The sequence below is a fragment of the Myotis yumanensis genome, unplaced genomic scaffold, assembly GCF_028538775.1.
Source record: "Myotis yumanensis isolate MYYU_CA2020_CCGP unplaced genomic scaffold, mMyoYum1.0.hap1 SCAF_1, whole genome shotgun sequence".
Classification (NCBI taxonomy): Eukaryota; Metazoa; Chordata; class Mammalia; order Chiroptera; family Vespertilionidae; genus Myotis; species Myotis yumanensis.
Genome location: NW_027223752.1, coordinates 197125334 through 197141569, shown reverse-complemented (window position 1 = coordinate 197141569; position 16236 = coordinate 197125334). Strand labels below are relative to the sequence as shown.

Below are 16236 nucleotides of genomic sequence, written 5' to 3'. Positions count from 1 at the left end.
CTCAGATCAAGAAAAACTTTCTTGGTCTTCTATATTGTTGTACACTTGGTACTTAGCACAGTGTCTCTTCAAGTAATATGTGGAGTTTTGGAGTCAGTGTCTTTCTCTTCTTTTTTAATTAATGCAATATGCAAAGTAGTTAGGTCCAGGTGCCAGACTACTCTGTTTTAGTCCCACCTTCGTTACTTCCTCCCCATGAAAACTTGGGTAGAGGACCTGAACTTCCTGTACTTCAGTTTACATAGTCCTAAAAAAGAAAGAATAATAATGCCTAAAAAAAGGATTTCTGTGTGTCTTCTGTGAGTTAATACATATAAAGGACTTAGAACTTTTCTAAAACAGAGTAAATTTTTACTAAGTGTTCACTAATTTCCTGTTGCCTCCTGCAAAAAGGAGGTTGTTATAAAATCAATATCAGAAATCATTCAGATAGGAAAAGCATAGGAGACTTTCACATTTTGCTTCATGTTTCAGAAAACAGACATTGATAATTCTAATGTTAACTCCCAAAATTTTAGATCTGCTTAATGAATTATTTTTAATCCATTTAGAAGGAAGGGTAATAATTCCCAGAGAAAACTCATTCACAGATAAACATTTGTCCTTCTTAACAGAGATATTACATAATAGAAATATTAGAATAGTAGAATATTTGAAACTAGAAGAGAGAGATCAGAGACTTTGATTCGGAAAGTCAAATGAAACCTTAGCTGTAATCTCATAGAATTGTTTAGTTTTAAAGGCAAGTAAACAAAAAGATTTCACAAAACATAATAGTTTCTTATACATAAAATAGATATTTTTTTACTAGAATTGGATTTGAAAATTATATTTCCTATTACTGACCTTCACTTGATTTTATAAATATATTAAATGAAAATAAAGGAGAACCAAAATGGCAGCACATATAAGCACCAGTACTTGCTGCCTCACACAACCACATTAAAATTACAACTAAAATACAGAACAACCATCATTTATAACTGTCTGAAATCTGGCTAAATGGAAATCCTACAACTAGTGAAGTAAAGAAGAAAGTACATTGAAACTTGTAGGAGGGGCACAGGAACGGACAGGCTGTTCTGATACCCATGTGTGGTGTTTTTGTAATCAGGAGGAATATCTCCACTATGCAGGCCTCCTATGAGATGCCAGGTGTCCCAGCCGCACACCAGTCCTAACTCAGGACTCCAGAGTTGTGAAGAGAAGTCCCATATCTTTGGACTGTAAAAAACAGCAAGGACTGTGGCTGACTAACTCAGAGGCTGCAGTCCCAAGCAGTTCCTCTTAAAGGGCCAGAATATGAACTTACGTAGTCTTTCTCCCTTTGAGATCCAGTCCTGGATGGTAGCATTTGGGGAATCAGGGACTTGATTGTCTACCATCAGGGTAAGAATTTATAGTGGCTTTTTCTCAGAAGGATGTGCTCGGCAGGGTCATTGTTCCTGTGCTGGGACAGTCCCCCCTTCCTCCTTTCCCAGAGTTGACCGACTGGCAGCCATATCTGAGTTTCCATCAGTATGGCTAAAATTATTTGCTCTGCCTGGTTGATTTCATGAGACCCTGCCCAATCCTAGTTGCAGCCCCACAAACTGTTTGCTGTGGCTTTTCCATATGAATGGACTGTCCTGGCTCAGGCTTCAGACTCTTCTAAAATCTCTCGAACAAGCAACTGTCACTAATGTGCCACATACCTATCAATAAGAGGCCCAAGACCTGACACTAGCATCATCCTGCCTTTCTTCACAGCTTGACTTCATCTGGGCAGTTCCAAGTCCAATACAAGTAGCAGTCATCAACAAATCACCCTGTAGCTCCTGCCTGGTGGCCACAGGAAGTGGCTGACTTTGTACTTTCAAGGAGGTCCCAGAGCTAGTGAACCTGAAGGACAGCTTTAGACCACATCAAACTCTACACATCCACAAAGAACACACTCAAGGAACAGACTCAGTGAGCACCAAAGCCCCAGTGAAGCAAGTCTTGCTCCAAAGTGGTGTCCACTGCATAGCAGCTCTTCCACTGTAGTTGTAGCTAACCTGGAGGTCAGCTCCTCCCAGTGACACCAACAGCAATTAAGGCTCAACTACAACAAGACTTTGCACATAACCCACACAGGGGCACACCTAGAGTGGCCATCTCAGGTGACTAGGGAGTCTGAGCCACTGGGCCCTACAGGACACCTGCTACACAAGGCCACTCTACCAATCCAAGAGACATAGAAGCTCTGCCTAATACATAGAAACAAACATAGAGAAGAAGCCAAAATGTGGAGACAAAGAAACATATCAGCAATAAAAGGACTGAAGAAATCTCCAGAAAATAAATGATATGAAGTGAAAACAAGCTAACTACTGGATACAGGGTTCAAAACAGTGATTTTAAGGTTGATCAAGGATATTAATGAGAGCTTCAAGGGACTAAATATGAGATACAAGGGACTTAGTGAGACTTATGAGGACTTGAAAAAGGACCAGTCAGAAATTAAGCATATACTAACTGAAATAGAGAATAATTTACAGGGATTAAACAGTAGAGTAGAAGATTCTGAGAATCAAATCAACAATTTGGAATATGAGGAAGAAAAAACACCCAACCAGAAGAGCAAAAAGAAAAAAGAATCCAAAAATGTGAATGTAGTTTAAGGAACTTCTAGGACAACTTCAAGAATACCAACATTCACATTATGGATGTGCCAGAAGGAGAAGAGAGTGAGCAAGATACTGAAAACCTATATGAAGAAATAATGACTGAAAACTTCCCCTACCTAGTCAAAGAAATAGACTTAAAAGTTCAGAAAGCACAGAAAGTCCCAAATAAGAGATAACCAAAGAGGTCCATAGCAAGACACATCATAACTAAAATTCCAAGAGTTAAAGTCAAAGAGATAATCTTAAAAGCAGCAAAAGTAATGCAGATAATTACCTACAAGGTAGTGCCCATATGACTATTGGCTTATTTCTCATCAGAACCTTTGCAGACCAGATAGGAGGCAATGGGGGGGAAAAAAGGGACATCTCTAAAACTCTCAACAATAAAGATTTTAAAATATAAACAAAAACAAAAAAATAACCAGTAATAAAACCAACCCCCCAAAAGTTAATTTTTTAACTGAAAATTACTCTAGAGCAGTGGTCGGCATAGTCATTATTCAACAGAGCCAAATATCAACAGTACAACAATTGAAATTTCTTTTGAGAGCCAGATTTTTAAAACTTAAACTATATAGGTAGGTACATTGTTATTAACTTAATTAGGGTACTCCTAAGGCTTAGGAAGAGCCACACTCAAGCGACCAAAGAGGCACATGTGGCTCGCAAGCCACGGTTTGCCGACCACGGCACTAGAGGAAATCAGTTACTGTTAACTACAAGTTTCACAAAATTAGTAATTTTTCTATATTTTTTTATAATTACTTCTAAAATAATCTGCTTATCTTTAACATATTGTTGACTATTTTTTTAAATCTGGGAAAATTCTAATTTTCTTAATTTTTTAAGGCAGTAACAGGTGGAGGTAATACACAAAATATTGGTCATCTTAAAGCAGCATGTAGGCCAGAATTATCTAGAAGAGCAATATGAAAATATAGTAAACCTTTCCTAGAGTCTGGCCCTATCCTTGTTATATCAGTTCATACTTTAATCCCAGTAACATTAGCATGTAGAAGGGCTCATTTTTATTGATAAGAGGAAATCATTGTTTATCCTGACAACTAATCTCCTAGGATACTAAATTTTCCTGATTTTTGTCATCTATTGCAAGTTGTTAATTTTTCTCTTCTGAGTTCCTTATATCCATTGAATTTAGCCCATATTTTGTGCACTCCCCAGGAATCAGCATATCACTTGATTAGAAAAGTAAATAATATTATGAACATAATATTTTACTTATGTGCTTCTGCATCAGGAGGGTGAGAAGAGGTTAAAGACAGATAGGACTTCTAGATTTCTGTCTTCCATGCAATGTTGTCTCTAGCTTTATAATTTATAGAAAGAGCTCTGTTCTTCACCTATTTCCAAGATAGAATTATTGGTTACTTTACTGAACACTTAAAAATCTTATTGTGAGGAGCAATGTTCCACAATTGAGTATAGCATGGAAGATAACATCTTCTTTTCTGAAAATATTTTTTCACACTCTTTTCAAAGTGCTGGATTCTATATAAAGATTGCTTTTAAAAGAATATAATATTCATTGAAAGAAAATTGATCAAATGATTTTTCTTAATATAAAAATACGAAAATATTTTTGATAATCATTTTTATTTGATAGTAAGAGGAACACCTATTTCTTTATGACAGAACTAGAGGCCTGGAGCATGAAATCTGTGCAAGATATCCCGTCAAGCCCTGCCAGATGGGGTGCATGGCCGGAGGTGCCCCTTCAAGTCCTGCAGGATGGGGGTGTGGCCTGAGATTCCCCATCAAGCCCTGCTGGGCTGAGGGCACGGCCTGAGGTTCCCTGTCAAGCCCCACCGCTTGGGTGGTGCATCCTCAGGTCCCCCGACCTGGCCCAGTGCCATGCAGTCTCAGGTCCCTGCTGATTTTCCTTATGGCTCATTATGGGAACCCCGCCTTTGCTGTGGGCACAGCCATGTTGTGTTACAGGAACCCTGCCTCCATTGTGGGCATAGCCATCTTGTTTTGGCGTGATGGCGTGAGGATAAATTTGCATATTACCCCTTTATTATATAGGATTACTTACATTATGAATACCAGTGATTTTTAAATATAATGAATTGACATTTAACTTTCAGATTATCAATTGTACTGGTCTTTAAAAATCTCATTAAAATTAATAAAACAATTCTTCTATAATTCTTTAATTTATTTCTTCGAAAATAATCTCTTTACTTTTAAAACATTACTGTCATTTTCACTTGTTGGGGGAAAAAAATCATTCCATTGGTTATCTTTATAGTCTAAAGAAATGCTCAGAACTTTCCCTAGTACATAAAAGGCACACAGAAATATTTATTGATTAAAGTAAAAACAGTCATAATTTTTTGGTAGAGTTTGTTATGGACTAAAGTGTGTACCCCTCTCAAATTTATATATTGAAGCCTTAACTCCCAATGTGTGTATAGTTGGAGATAAGACCTTTAACAAGATATTTACAAACAAATTAGCTTATGAAGGTGGACTCTAATCCCAGAAGACTTGTATCTTTGTAAGAAGAGGAAGAGACATAAGGCATCTTTTTCTTACCAGGGGCATACAGAGGAAAGGCCATGAGAGGACAAAGGGTGAAGATTGCTCTCTACAGTCAGCAAGGAGGCCTCACCAGAAACCAACTCTGTTTATATACATACATATTTGTTGATTTCAGAGAGGGAGAGGGAGAGAGAGATAGAAACATCAATGATGAGAGAATCATTGATTGACTGCCTCCTGCACGCCCCTTACCGGGTATGGAGCTTGCAACCCAGGCATGTGCCCTGACGGAAATGGAACAGTGACCTCCTAGTTCAAAAAAGATGCCTTATGTCTAGGTCCACCACGCTCAACCATGGAGCCACTGCAGCCAGGCCCTGCTGGCATCTTGATCTTGTATATCTAGCCTCCAGAATTGTGAAAAAATAATTTCTGTTGCTTATGCCGCTGAGTCTGCAGTATTTTGTTATGGCACCTGAGCAGACCAATGCTGAGCTTTATAGAAACTTTGTAAACATTCCAAAGCAGGATGTCTTATCATCATTATTTTCAATTTTGGCCTAATCCTAATAACATTGGGTAAGTAGAGAGGCTTATTTTTATTTAAAACAGAAATCTTATTTTCATAGCAAACTAACATTTGAAGACATTTCCCTGTTTATATGATTGGTTGTATTATTCTCAGATCCCCACATTCATGAAATTGGGCTCATATTTTGTTATCTCCAGCAATCGTCATATCACTGAAGGTTATGCAATTAAAATAGTGATATCATGAATAGAATTTTTAGAGTTATTAATGTCCCTGTGCCAGAAAGTGGATAAAGAGGAAGAGGGTAAACATACCCTATAAAGGAAGAATGGGACATGATCACCAGTGAATGATCTTGGGGAATTCTAGGCTGTTTCTTTAGGCTGAAAAAGAGGAACTTGAAAATTGAAAACAAGAAGCATGTGCAGGAAGAAACAGGTTTGTCCACTCAGAACTTTGCCTAAGTTGGAAAGATCTATTCTCTCTTTTTCCTCTTTCCAGTTTTACCAAATTTTCGGCAAGAAAATAAACAACATTTTGTGATCAAGAATATAGCAGATGCTGCACAGGCCAGCAGGAACCCAATGACATCCAAAGAGTGGTACTGGAACCAGGTGAGGTTGTGGACAACTGGCCGCAGATGTTTGGCTCCTTTGTGGCGCATGACATACTCGATCCAGAAGACCGCTCGATCCAAGGGCTTTACAGGTTGATCATGGTGAATCCTTGATAATCTCATCACATTCTCTTTATAGCTGGAAAGCAAATAAGGAACAAGGCAAAAAAGAAAGAAATGAATGAAATTTTTTTTTTGTTTGTGACATGACACATGTTATAAAAGTTAAACTAAGGGCCACAGAATTGTTACATGAACACTGCTCATTGTATAGAATTTTAACACACATAGTAGGGAGATGGTGAAATAAATATATTATTAACTGAATGCAGTTAAATGCAGGCATAAAAAAAACAATAAGAATAAAACAGTTGTTAATTGAAGCCCAATTTTTCTGAGTTGGAAGTGTGACATTGTATGAATTGTACTTTCCAGAAGATTTCCAAGACCAAGATTGTGAATGTTCCAAGATTATGGGAAAAGTTCCATTGCAAGGTAAGCATGATCCCTAACATGTTCTTGTATGGTGCTTCATACAATCAATGGTAATCCTTTAGAAAGAAGTAGTACTTACGAAGGATCATTAATGACTGTTCTCAAGGCCTTGAGCAAGTCAGCACTTGTCATTGTGTGCATGTTCACCTCCACAGCTGCTCCTTTGGCCTTCATGTGAGCAATGTTATCATGCTGATCAGCAAACATGGGAACTCCCACCATAGGGATCCCATGATAGATACCTTCATAGATCCCATTTATTCCACCATGAGTGATAAAAGCTTTGGTTTTTGGATGACCTAGTGTGGGGATAGGATGAGAAGTGGGTGAAAATTTTATTATAATGCATGAACAGAAAAGCAGAGACAGAAGAGGAAGATCTATGGGATAAGTTATTGAAGAAGGCATTATTTTCTACAGTGTTTCCTGTGGGGCACTGCTACCACAGAAAATTGTTATCCTAGGAAAAGGAGGCATTAATTCCCTCTGTGTTCCTGAAACTCTTATCTAAATTCATAGCAAGTATGAATCTATAAAATTAATGGTCAAATATTTAATTATATCTTTTTGAATTAGAGGTAAAATGAAAAATATTTACTATTGTTAACTGTTTGTTGATATTAGTTTTTATGTTATTATTAGCTGTTAAAGAATTGATCAACTTGTCCATCAACTACTATATAGCCTTTCTTCTCCTTAGTCTTACCAAGAAGATCATTCTGGGGTAGCCAGTCATAGAGCTGAGTATTGGCTCCTAATGTGGCTGGTTTCTTTCCTGTGTATCTCCATAAAACCTGTGGAAGACAGTGAATATATTTCACAAGTAATACCACAGGATAATGACGTTTTAAGGTTGTAGAGTTTGTATACACCATGCATCTACTCTACTTTAGGTGATAGTTGAGAAGGGAGTATAGAAGTGTACTCTATAAACACCAAGAAGTAGTGGGGCTGTTTATAACAACCTTTTTAAACGAGTTTGTGGTAATTGCCAGATATCATTTTGTCTATTATCACTAAGAACTTCCAGGAGTGAGATTATAAGTGAAGACTTAGAAAATAATGCCATGATAGCCTAATGAGTCAGAGTGTGGGAGTTAAAATTTTTATGGCCCAGGACCTCCATTTAATTTTTTATCACTGGTGCTCGTAGCTTTATCTTCATATTAGTGTTTCTTACAAACATTGCTTTAGATTTTAACTACTTATTTTTTGGAGGACTGGTTATCATTTCATCCTCCATTTCTTTCTATTTCTTTTTTCTCCCACAACTTCTTTATTTTAAAGTAAAAATAAGGTAGTGCTTTTGCTTATATTCCAAAGTTTGGTGAAGTATATTGCTTGGTTTCATTTCTTCAATTATCATATTTGCATTTATATATAATTTTTATAGAATTTTATGGAATTTAACCAAATATACAAAAAAACAAACAAACAGCTGTTGGATGTTTTATAAATAGCAATATAAAAAGAGCAGTAATCTAGGATGGTGGTGATAACATTAAAATGAACTGAATATTATAAATTAGGACATGCAAAGTGTTAGACTATATTAACATTCCCATGGCCTTTTAATTCTAGAAAATGTTAATTAAAATGCTAAGTGAATCTAGGCTTCTACTTCTGTGCTTAACTATGATGAATCAAGTCCTAATACAAACAAAGACATGGAGGATATTCTTATGCAGCTTTCATATCTATGTTTGCCATTTCATTTCTCCTTTTTCCTGGTCTTGGAGTAAAGGCACTTCAGAACTATTTGGGAGTTGTTAGAGCAGGCCTTAAGATTTCATGAAAAATGGTGCTTAATGTTTTTATCTCTATTTCATTGAAAACAAATGATTGTAACAGAAAGCTCAGCAAGCAAGGTGCAAATATGCCTACACTCACTATTGTAATGTTTTACAAATGTTTACTAAATACTGGTACCTGATATGTTAAGTGTAAAATGAGATCCAACTTTCAGTGGGAAAGACACCAGCCCAGCAGGATTAAAGGTTGTACTAACCTTCTGTGGAATCTGGGCAAGGGCTGAGGCAATAAGATTGCCCTTTTCTTCTGTGAGATTTTGGATGACTGAACCCAGAGAAAACACCACAATACCATCATTGCCTGAGCTCTGGACAAATTCTTCTATTTCCTGTAGAGAAAAATTCTTTGTATCATAGATATACTGTATCTTAGGGAATAAAATAAAGTTCTCTTATATTTCTAAAATAAATATTCAAGGGAATTGTCAGAGGCCTGGTTAGATTTTTAAAAAATCATTGACACTTTTCAAGAAAAATGGTGCTTAACATTAACCACCTAAGCTCTTTAGGAGAAAATATATAATACAATATACGGATAATGTATCATAGATTTGTACACTTGAAACTATATAAATTTATTAACCAATGTCACCCCAATAAAGTTACAGTTTACATCTAATATATCATTAATGTGTTGATCTGCCTATGGCTTCATTAGTAATTTTTCACGTTCAAGTCTTCCTTTATGCCTAAGCAGATATTTGTTAGAATTGTGGTATCTACTTATATAAAAACCATGGGTGGTGTTCATCACGTCCAGAAGATCCGCTGCAACCAAGTGGAAGGAAGTCAGTCCTGCAGGGGTTTTCTTGTCAGAGGCTGCATCCTCCCCCAAGCTGTTTCCCAGAGCTGTTTCCTGTAAGGGCGGGGTTTGAGGCAGGAACCCGCCCTCAGAGCGTGGAGGCAGATCTTTCTAAAGTGTGCCATGCGCCAGCACAGCCAGGGGTGAACCAGAGTGGGGACAGCTGAAAGGTTTAGAAAAGACAGACAAGAGAATGAAAGCCAGGTCTTGGTGGGATGCTGCTTCTCTGAGAGACAGCGACCACTCCCACAGCCATGCCTTTATTTTATAGCAGATGCTAGGAGGCAAAGTAAGGGCATGACCAAGATGTTTACAACATTCTCCTGGGTTTCAATCCTACTCAACTACATGCACCTGAACTCTATCAAGCCTACATCACTCAGGCACGTGGGGCCAAGTGTTCGGACCATAGGTTCAAGCTTACAACTACAGCTGTTGGCTATCATTGTGCTGGAAGGGCCCTTCCCTCCAAGATAGGACTTGCACGTGGCAATGAGATGACTGTGCCCTCTCATGAGTCCAAGGCTTGAACCTGTCCAAAACTCTGTAGCGGCTCCACACAATAAAGTTTTAATTCTGTTTCTTTGTTACTAATGTTGTGGCCCCACCCATAACAAAGAAACAATTTCCGGAGGATGAGGCCCAGGAATCAGGATTTTAAACAGATTCCCAGGTGATTCTAATGTGCAGCCAAGGTTGAGAACCACTGCTATAGATAATATTAAACATATATCTAAACGTGCAATTCTTTGTCCAAACAATGAGCATGTGCAAAAATTAAATGAAGAAATTTTGGATATACTCCATGGAGATTTTCACACATATTTGAGTGATGATTCCTTTGATTCCACAGAGGATGCTGAAAAAGAAAATTTTACCATTGAATTTCTTAATAGTATTACTCCTTCGGGAATGCCGTGTCATAAATTAAAATTGAAAGTGGGTGCAATCACCATGTTATTGAGAAATCTCAACAGTAAATGGGGTCTTTGTAATGGTACCAGATTTATTATCAAAAGATTATGACCTAACATTATCAAAGCTGTAGTATTAACAGGATCTGCAGAGGGAGAGGCTGTTCTGATTCCAAGAATTAATTTCTCCCCATCTGACACTGGCCTCCCATTTAAATTGATTCGATGACTGTTTCCCGTGATGCCAGCATTTGTGATGACTATTAATAAATCACAAGGACAAACTCTAGACAGAGTAGGCATGTTCCTACCTGAACCCGTTTTGGCACATGGTCAGTTATATGTTGCTTTCTCTCGAGTTTGAAGAGCATGTGATGTTACAGTTAAAATTCTAAGTACTTCATCACAAGGGATATTAGTCAAGCACTCTGAAAGTGTTTTCACTCTTAATGTGGCGTACAGGGAGGGAGATATTAGAATAAGTTTAATCACTTTATCAGTCATTGTTTGCATCACTGTTGTTTTCATATCATGTTTTTGTTGTTTTCATATCATGTTTTTGTTGTTTTTATAACATGCCTCTGTTGTTGTTATATCCTTTTGTTACTGTTTATTTATTAATAAATTTACATATTATTTTCATATACATTTTACTAATTTCCTTTCATCTCTAACACTTCTATTATAGAAAAAGGGCAAATAGCAATATTAAAATATCTCCGCTAATTAATTCCCTTTTTAAAAAAATATATTTTATTGATTTTTTACAGAGAGGAAGGAAAAGGGATAGAGAGATAGAAACATCGATGGGAGAGAAACATCAATCAGCTGTCTCCTGCATACTCCCCACTGGGGATGTGCCTGCAACCAAGGTACATGTCCTTGACCGTAATCGAACTTGGGACCCTTGAGTCCACAGGCCGATACTCTATCCACTGAGCCAAACCGGTTAGGGCAATTTATCCCGTTTAATGTGCATGAATTTTGTGCACCGGGCTACTAGTCTATAATAATAAAAGGGTAATATGCTAATTAGACCAGACATTCTTCCAGACAAAGCCCAGGCTGTAACGAAGCCAGGGTCCCGGATGCCTGCCAGCAGCTGGAGCAAAGCCAGCCAGGGTCCTGGGTGCCGACGCATTCCTGGAGGGAAGCCAGCCCGGGTCCCTGGTGACTGCTGGCAGCTAGAGGGAAGCAAGCCTGGGTCCCCGGTGCCAAAGGGAAGCCAGTGCCGACAGCCAGGGGTATTGGGCCTCTAGAATAGTAATAGTAATGTTTTGGAAAAAGAGATATAACATATTTAAACAGCTCTATAGTTATAAATTACTTTTAGGAGATAGTGATTGCCTGTCTTTTTGATGTATAAAACTCCCAACTCAGTGAACATTAGCTCCAATGTTCTTAATTTCAGCCTTAGCACAGAGTTGATACATAGCTACTTCTGTAAATTAAACTGCCTCACCATTTAGAGTTGTACAAGTTGGCCATGGGAAACTCTGGGTTTGGGCCCAGTCAGATCATATTCTATGAGAATGACATCCTCTAGACATGCATCATGTATTTCTTGTGACTGCTTTTGTGGCAACTCTGGAGTCACATATTCCCCAATTAAAGGCTATTAAATGACCAGAAAAGAGATGATGTCGGCTTCATTAATATTAGGAGGACATATTTGACACCACAGAAATTATTTTGTTATTATTTTGATTCACCTTCCCAAACACATGGAGTTTGAATAAAATGTGTGTGTGTGTGTGTGTGTGTTTGTGTGTGTGTGTGTGTGTGTGAGTGTGTCTTCTTGATTGGAGGACCTGTCATCATCGTTTTTGCTTTTTTTGATGTTTTAACAGTTTATTTTGAAGGTGATTTAGAAAAATTTAAGGACACTCAGAGAAAAAAATGTACATAATACACTCATTAAAAAAGTATTTTGATTAAATAAAAATAAGTGAAATATGTTTTCTTCTGCAACTCCAGTAATAAGTTGCTATTCTGAAGTTTCTTATACTTACAAAAAGGGGGCGCAGGGGATTACGACAATTAAAGCTTCCTCTTAATCACAGAAACCAAATTTTTCTTTTCTTCCCAATAAGTTAGTTTCCATCTTCCAACTGTGACTTGTTTTTTTAATAGATATGATGCTAGAAATTCAGAATGATTTAGTAGTCTTTCCTTTGCAAGTACAGCAATCTGATGCAGGTAGGTACAGTTGGCAAAGACTATAGGTCCACTTTCTGCTTTGATGATTTTTCTGCATTAATATTCTCAGTTTTACTATCCTCTCAACGTTTCTGTGGGACTACACTCAGAATGAGGATTTTCTGAAACTGGTGCCTGTCTTTCAGCATTTGCTCTGGCTCCATGTCAGACACTGCAAGTCACAGTTTCTGGATAGCAATTCATGCCTGAGCCTTCAATTTCTTAGAGCCTTCTGTAAAATAAATCAAGAATCTCCTACGAACATCATGTACCCTGAAAACTTCCTAAAGGGATTTTTAAAATCTTCTCGCAGTATAAGTAAATGAGGGTTTCCTCTTCACTCACTATTGATAGTTCAACACAGTATGTATGTAACGCTTATCTATTAGTCATTTGTTTCTCAATACTGTTTTCTTTTAACATCCCTGACACTCCACATTTTTTTTATTTGAAGACTTAAGAATGTGGTATACAATCATCTTTTTTATTCCAAAAGAAACCTGTCATCAGGTTGGTAAAGAATGAAGCCAAGTTTGGGTCTCTCATTTTCCTGAACTCTATGCTGGTGACCTCCCCTATTTCCTTTGCTGTGTGTTGCTGTGTCATATTACCCAAATGACTTATAGAAAATTCTACCTGAAAATTCCGCTTGTTCCTTTAAGTAAATAGTCACAATGTAGGACTCATTGTATTAGTCTCAAAAAAATTTTATCCTCTGTTTTCTATTGCAGTAGAAGCCATCACTATCAAATAAACATTCAAAATGAAAATCAAAGAGTCATCTTTATTTCCTTTTCTTCCTTTAACTCTTACTTCCCCTCTCACCCAGTAAATAGTGTGGAACTTATCCCAGTGTCTCATGAAAGCATGTTTATCTCTCATCCTTCATAGTATATGCCCATTTTCATAACTTTATCATGCTTATGAAGAATACTACAGCAGTCTCCTTAGTGATTTTCATGGCTTCAGTTTCCAGTTGCTCCTATCAATTATCCATATTGTTAAAAAAAAGATATTTTAAGATGTGCTTCAATCACGCCAGTTTTTTTAGCCGGATTTCCCAATATAATACCTAAAGTACCTATTAATAACTCACAAGAATCCTTTGGCATGGAAATAGAGTTGGCCATCCAATGATATTCAACATCATGTTACTGTTACCAAGACTGTAAGCTTTAAAAGGAAATCAGGTATCACATCATAAGGTACATAAAATCCATCAATGCTGTAGTCTTACCTTAGGTAATGGTTTGGCAGGTTTGCAGTGCAATCCTCCAACAAATTCAAAATTAGGTAGATATGGACGAGGAAATTCAAAATCCCAATATGTTCTAATTAACCAAATTTCAGCTTTCCCCAGAGTCTCACATAATGTAGTGGGTCTTCCTGGAAAAAAAAAAAGTTGGGTAAAAGGAAATAGACTATAAGTTAAATGGGAAAATTGCACCACTAACTTTATGATTAGCTCTCAAGGGAAAATTAAGTTTAGGTCTTCTAGAATGATATGGCTTTTAGATGTCAAATGAAATGAGGCATTAATATAATCAAATGGAATAAAAAAAAAGAAAGAGAAAAATAAATAAAGATGAAAGAAATAAAAATGAAAGTTAAAAAAAGAAAATAGATTATTTGTAAGTTTTTTTTTACAAGATAAAAGGAACCAAACATTTAAACACAACTCCAAACTTCTAATTAATTTATTGCCAGTTTTTTCTCTCCAATTGAATGGCAGATGATAGATTAGCTCCACAATATTTGCACCAAATTACCCCACAATGTTTTCTAGTCTTCTATTCAAGAATATGTCCATGACCTCTCCAGCATGTTTTAATTTCAGGATTACTCATCTACACTAATAAAAGAGAAACATGGTAATTAGTGTACGACCGCTACCCTTTTCATTGGCTAATCAGTGAGTATATGCAAATTAACTGTCAGCCAAGATGGCGGCCGGCAGCCAAGCAGCTGGAATCGAACATGAGGCTTGCTTGCTGCAGTGAAGGAGGACTCCAACGTTCCACGCCTCTGAGCTACAACTCTAAGAAACTATGTTGCAAACATAGAAGATAAACAAAACCTCAGAAACCAGCTTTCAGTCAGCCGGGCTTTAGCAACATTGTATCGATGTTTTCAGCAGCGAGGCCTCAGAGCTAAAGCTGGCCCAGAATAAATAAATAAAAAAAAAGAAAACAAGGAGCGGTTGGAAGCTTCAGTCACTCGCTTCCAGAAAACAGCCCTCAGCCTCTCACCCAGACTGGCCAGGCACCCCAGTGGGGACCCCCACCCTGATCCAGGACACCCTTCAGGGCAAACCAGCTGGCCCCCACCCGTGCACCAGGCCTCTATCCTATATAGTAAAAGGGTAATATGCCTCCGGGCACAGGAGCAGCAAGGCCTCCCGGAACCGGGATCAGGGTGACATGGGGCAGCACCCAAACCCCCTGATCGCCCTCTGTGTGTGACAGAGGGCAGGGCCACAACCTCCCTATCTGCCCTGCTCTGTGCCTGATGGGGGGGACTCCCCAATCCCCTGATTGCCCCACAGCTCTGTGTTTGACAGGGTGCAGCGGACCAACCCCCTGATCGGCCCTGCTCTGTGTGTGACAGGGTGCGGCGCCCCAACCCCCGCTCCCCCCCCACGGGCCTTGCTCTGTGTGTGACAGGGTAGAGCCATGACCTCCCCATTGGCCCTGCCCTGAGTGTGACAGGGTGCAGCACCCCAACCCCCTGATCCGCCCTGCTCTGTGTGTGACAGGGGGTGGTGCCCCAACTCCCTTATCGGCCCTACTCTGTTCATGACAGGGGGGAGCTCCTCAACCCCCTGATTGGCCCTGCTCTGTGCGTGACAGGGTACGGAGCCCCAACACCCCTGATGAGCCCTGCTCTGTGCGTGACAGGGGGCAGCGCCCCAACCTCCCTGATGGGCCCTGCTCTGTGCATGACAGGGGGTGGCACCGCAACCTCCCCATCGACCCTGCCTTGAGTGTGACAGGGGGCGGTGCCCCAACCCCCCAATCGGCCCTACCCTGAGCGTGACTGAGGGTGGCATCGCAACCTCCTGATCCGCCCTGCTCTGTGCATGACGGGGCGGCGCCCCAACTCCCCAATCAGCCCTGCTCTGAGCCTGACCAGGGGCTGCACTTAGGAATTGGGCCTGCCCTCTGCCACCCGGGAGCAGGCCTAAGCCAGCAGGTCGTTATCTCCCGAGGGGTCCCAGACTGCGAGAGGGCACAGGCCGGGCTGGGGGACCCCCCCTCCCCCCCGAGTGCACAAATTTTTGTGCACCGGGCCTCTAGTATTGTTATAGAATCCCATCAATATCAGTCGACCTCATCCTTCTGTGTTATATCTCATCACTTCAATTCATGGGGCACTATTTAATTAGTAAGAACTCCATGAATAATTCATACTCATGATGACCCTCTTTTGGGATGTGTGGTTCACAAATACATACTACAGTTACCACACAACTTTTTACTGCTGTCTTACTTTATTGCTGCCTCTCTGATGTGTTTTGAAGGGTATTTAGGGTATTTATTTTAGGTATTTATGCAGAAGAATAAATAATTGCAAATAACCAAGTCTTTAATTTCTGTTTATAAAAAATACATGTTTTATAACTGAGAGGAAGGGAGAAAAACAGGTGAGAATCCTTTTCACTTTAAGATTCTAATTAAAGTTGATGGTGACATAAACCCAGGGAGGAAAGCTTCA

At 39.0% G+C, this 16236-nt stretch overlaps 1 protein-coding gene across 1 annotated transcript; it reads right to left on the bottom strand.

The window, feature by feature from the left end:
* Positions 1–5619: 5619 nt before the first annotated feature.
* On the bottom strand, positions 5620–15936 carry LOC138994364 (UDP-glucuronosyltransferase 2A2-like). Its single transcript, XM_070394274.1, has 6 exons — positions 15933–15936; positions 13760–13908; positions 8805–8936; positions 7503–7590; positions 6876–7095; positions 5620–6440 (listed from the first exon to the last, which is right to left on the bottom strand). The coding sequence occupies exons 1-6, from the start codon at positions 15934–15936 to the stop codon at positions 6161–6163; spliced, it is 873 nt and encodes a 290-aa protein (XP_070250375.1). The 3' UTR covers positions 5620–6160.
* Positions 15937–16236: the final 300 nt, after the last annotated feature.

Excerpts from the sequence above, each read along its gene's own strand:
- LOC138994364 (XM_070394274.1), bottom strand. Across the intron at positions 8,937-13,759 it reads CTGCCAAACCATTACCTAAG|GAAATAGAAGAATTTGTCCA; the intron begins GTAAGACTACAG and ends TTTTCTCTACAG. Across the intron at positions 6,441-6,875 it reads ACAGTCATTAATGATCCTTC|CTATAAAGAGAATGTGATGA; the intron begins GTAAGTACTACT and ends TTTGCTTTCCAG.